This window comes from Hyalella azteca, unplaced genomic scaffold, assembly GCF_000764305.2.
Source record: "Hyalella azteca isolate HAZT.00-mixed unplaced genomic scaffold, Hazt_2.0.2 contig16485, whole genome shotgun sequence".
NCBI classification, from domain to species: domain Eukaryota; kingdom Metazoa; phylum Arthropoda; class Malacostraca; order Amphipoda; family Hyalellidae; genus Hyalella; species Hyalella azteca.
Window position 1 is genome coordinate 26254 of NW_025946306.1, and position 5029 is coordinate 31282.

A 5029-nucleotide genomic window follows, 5' to 3' on the forward strand; every position below is an offset into this window, starting at 1 on the left:
TGATAGAAAACATTCTTTGGTTTTCAATCAAACTTGCATGTAAGGCTTCTTGCACTTTCGAATAATTGATAGAAACCAATTAATATGATTCAAATCGCACCAATGACGCATATTTGTTGTGTTACACCTGGACTCAGCAGAATTTACTTGGGAAATTTCAGTATTATTTCACTGGTTCTTTGAGATCTTATTAAATGGGCTTATAGCTTTTGGATTTGAGCTCAAACCAAGATGTTACTTGTGCCTTACAGAGAAGCCAGGCGATTTGTCTGTGTTAAATAGATGACTGTTGCTCTTATTATTGCATGCTGAACATTTCTGCAAAAGTTGCCTCCTCCATGAAGCATCCGAACAGATGGATGCTGGACACCCAAGGCTTGGGTACTATTGATCAGCACCTGACGTTCCAGGCGGTACTGCGTGCATGCTAGGAGAAAATGCTCTATGGTATCCTCCAAGGCTCCACCCCACAGTGCAAGCACATGGGAGTGTCAGCCATGCCAAATCGATGGGGGTACGATCGAACCCCAGCATGCCCCAAACGAAGGCGTGTAAGAACCACGGCAATGACGCATATTTATTTTTTGCAACTCTAGGTGGAAACGGGATCCTTAGCAAATTCTTTAACTTACGCTATGTTCTACTTGGTTTCCAAGCATAAATGTTATTTCTTTCAATTGATATCTGATATGGATGAATGCGCTCAAGAAATGTTTCTTAAATAACAAACAAATTTAACTTCCATTTAATTTGTGCAGGTTCTGACGCTGGACGGCAGCCAGGTGGCCACGAAAACTTACGTTGATGGACGGAGTGTGAGTATTGCAAAGTAATTAGGGTTGGTTACGTCAAATTAATGCGAAGGTGGTAATTAACCGTTAAGAATCGCAGTGTTTAAAGAAGTGTAATTTAATTCATTTCGCAATCTCGTTGAAATTACTTGCATTCTTAACCTCATGAGATACTCAGATGCTGATATCATTAGTCTGCTTACATCGCAAGTTCACAAGGAATTTAAAAGCAAAGAAAACGCCAAGAAAATTCACCATATCGATTTTGAAAACGTTTCGGAGTCCAGCTCCATCATCAGTTCGACTAAACTAAAAATGAATAAAATCACTTTAAAAGTCAAAATTCAGAGACAGACATAAAACCTAAACAAGACCTAACATTATATCGAAATAAACAGGACTAGTTATGAACAACTTAGTCCTAGGGGTACGACAAGAAATAGTAAATCGCTAGGATTTTATATTCTTGTCGTACCCCTAGGACTAAGTTGTTCATAACTAGTCCTGTTTATTTCGATATAATGTTAGGTCTTGTTTAGGTTTTATGTCTGTCTCTGAATTTTGACTTTTAAAGTGGTTTTATTCATTTTTAGTTTAGTCGAACTGATGATGGAGCTGGACTCCGAAACGTTTTCAAAATCGATATGGTGAATTTTCTTGGCGTTTTCTTTGCTTTTAAATTCCTTGTGAACTCAGATGCTGGTATTAGTTGCCAGAGTTTCATTAAATTCATAAGATGAAGAAATTTATTACAACAATATGAAAATGGTTAAATACTTGACATGAGTAGCATTATTTAGGCTTGATACTTGACGCAATATATGGAAATTTCTTCCGATAAATGATCAGCGTTAAGCGCCCCATCGGTAAGCATTTAAATGCCATTCACAATAACGATTCAGTCGTGTAATAAGCTCAAGAGCAGTTAGAGTGCCGCCTATTTTAACAGACAAGTTCCTGGTCATCAGTCCAACTCGTCCTCAGGGTGTGGTGGTGATGCCTGGGCTGGCGTCTCAGGCCTCCGACCCTCCGATGCAAGGCGTGCACAAGAGGGTCAGCTCTTCTTCTTCAGCTCGTCCCCCGAGATCTGACATTCCATTCTTCACTTCAGCATCTGCAAACACTCTTCCATTGAGTATGCTGACATCCTCTTCTTCCAGCGCAAGTAACTCTCAAATGATTTCGACAAATTGCAATAGACACAGCCAGCACGTCATTCAACTTTCGAAGAGAGTGGATGCAGCAAGCTCATTCAAGCCCCAAAAAGTTGTACCCATAAACTATTCTTTCATGAAAATGGGCACGAAAACCCGGCCCACTTCCAACGAGCTTAAAGGTAGACGCTCTCGTCGTTATACTTTAGAGTCAACCTCCTCTAACAATAGTGAGATCAGCAGGACATTTCAACTTTTAGATGAAGGGCAAGAGAAAATCCAGTTAAGTGAACGATATAAGAATATAACCTTGGTGTTGGGTAATACTGGGGCCGGCAAGAGTACATTTCTTCAGTGGTTTGCTGGAGACTATAACAAGTTGATAGCAAAAAAAGAATATGGGACAAGTGGAGCGTTTATTATTGTGGATGGAAATAGAATAGGCAATTCTACTCTTAATTCGATGACAATTTTCCCAGAGTTAGTAATTCACCCTGAAACAGATAATGCGTACTATGATTGCCCTGGGTTTAGTGATACGAGGAGTACCAGTATGGAAATAGCAACAACCTACTTCATTAAAAAAGTGGCAGATTATGCTGAACATGTTAAATTGATTTTTGTTGTTAATCATTCATCGGTAAGAAGTGGAGTAGATAGACAAGATTTCTTGAAATTACTTAATCATGTTACAGATTTTATAACAGACATTGATAAATATCGGCGAAGTATTGCCCTTATGGTGACAAAAATTGATCCTAATTATGGAAAAGTAAACGGGATCCTTACTTCAGAATCAGATGATCTCGTTATAAGAGCCATTGGCCATTTTCTAGATGAGGTTAAGAAGTGGTTAAAGGAGCAATTAGCCGATGCATGGGTTCCTGGTAAGGAAAAACCATTTTATGAGCAAGCAATGAAGTTCGTGGACACTCTTTTAATCATGGACGGTGATCATTATTCGAGGATTGGCATGTTTAGAAGGCCAAATATGTTAGGACATCTAAGTAATATAAGGTATCTAGAAGAGGGAAAGGAGCAAGTAGGGAGGATAGTGAATGAAAATCTTGCGTTCACAGAAACCAGTGATGGTGATTTCGGGTATACCATATCTGATACGTCCAAGGTGGCTGTAGGCGCTCTGGCAGAAGTAATCAATGACAAGGTATGGTCTAATCTACGCATAATCTCAGAAAACATGCTGATATATTCGAAAAATTTATTAGAAGAGATTCGTAGAAAGATACGCTCTTTTACTAGCAGTACTAGGGCTGTTGATGCAAATCCATCTGATGCTCGGACGTTTAATGATTTTTTCAATTCCGGATATAACGGTATGACTAATCTAATGCGAGAACCTGCTAATATAACAACAGACCAGTTGGCGGAAAAGATCAACAAGAGCCTCACTATCTTAGGTATAGGTGGCTGTGATGAGGCTTTGTTAAGTATTGAGCAGCAGGGTAAGTATTTTGCATTCCTGCAGGTTGTGGGGGACGGCGTACTAGGGACTAGGGCATGGGAAGCCTTGTTACAACCCGTTGTAACCTACCTCTCTGACTCTAAGCATGCTGTTCAGCAGGATATTATTGACGCTGCAAATAAAATTAACGATAATGTGTGGTCTAATCTTCTCATTATCTCAATAAATATGCAGAAATATTACACCAATTTAGTAGAATGGATTCGTATAAACATACTGTCTATTCCATCCATCACAGGGGCTGTTGATGCAAATCCATTGCAGGCTCGAACTTTTATAGATTCTTTGAATGCTGGATATGCCCGTACGAAAAAATTTATGAGAGAAGTTGTTAATATAACAACAGACCAGTTGAGACGGAAGATTAACAAGAGGTTTAAGACACTTAGTATAGATGGGTACGCTGAGGCTATGAGAAATATTTCGCAACAAGGTAAATATTTTGCATTTTTGCAGGTAGCGAGTGATAGCGCATTAGGTTCTAGGGCTTGGGGTGACTTGTTGCAACCTGTCGCATCCTACCTTGATGACTCGCGACATACTATTCAGGAGGAAATCAATGATGTCACAGAAAAAATCGTTGATCAAATGCAAACCAATGTAAATAATATTGCAGAAAAGATTAAAATGTATTACCAGGAAGAAATGCGTTCCATTGTAATTCTGCTACTACCCGCTGATATTAGCATTTGGCAAGCTTTCATCCTGAACTGGATTAAAGAGATGGAACAATCAAATACAACACAAGATTTTACCAGAAAACTTCCAGAGGTTATTTCAGATGATGATCCCTTCACAATCAGCCGTGACATAAATAATATTTTTAGGCAAGGAGAGTACTTAACGTTCTTACAAATTATAAGCAACAAAACGCTAGATACCCCATCACCATCTCAATTAATAACTCCACTGAAAGAAACAGCGACGTATCTCGAGGAATCACAAGGATGGTACGAATTTTTGACCAATTTGTATAAAAAGCTCTCTACGTATGAAGTACAGAAAAATAGAATGAAATACAACGTAGCCAACATTGCGGACTGGGGACAAGATGATAAACAGCAGGGAATATCAATAACTCGATATAACTTCATACTATTTATGGAAAAAATGAGAACGTTCAATGTGATGGGATATAATAAAATAAAAATGATAGAGGCTGATGATATACGCGTGGAGGATTTGAGACAAGTAGCTAGTTTGACGTTGAACAAATTCCATGTCTCATGTCAATCAAATAAACTCACAATCAAAGGAGGTTACATAAGACTTAGTGAAGTAATAGTGGAAATTGGAAATTGCAAACGCAACACAACAGAAATATTTGCTCTGAACAAAATATTCATTGACGAAACCCTTACTAAAGTAGGACAAAGGCTGAAGCTCGTAATGATAGCCCCGACATGGGAGGTAATAGGTCGTAGAACAATAGACTTGAGTGGGGCTGACGCTCCGCCACATAATCCACGTAAGGCAAGTGACGGCGAGGGGGACGGGGGGCGGGGAGCTGACGGTAGGCCTGGCTTGCCTGGAGGACCAGCTGGGAGTTTCTTTGGCGTAGGCACAACATTCTTCAATGGAAATAGGTTGAATATTGTGGC

General features: G+C 39.4%; 1 protein-coding gene across 1 annotated transcript; it reads left to right on the plus strand.

The window, feature by feature from the left end:
* Positions 1 to 674: 674 nt before the first annotated feature.
* On the plus strand, positions 675 to 3446 carry LOC108671781 (the record flags this gene model as incomplete). The annotated part of the gene is made up of 2 exons (XM_018159355.2): positions 675 to 815; positions 1776 to 3446. A coding segment is annotated over exon 2 (1659 nt), but the record flags the coding sequence as incomplete, so codon positions are not given.
* Positions 3447 to 5029: the final 1583 nt, after the last annotated feature.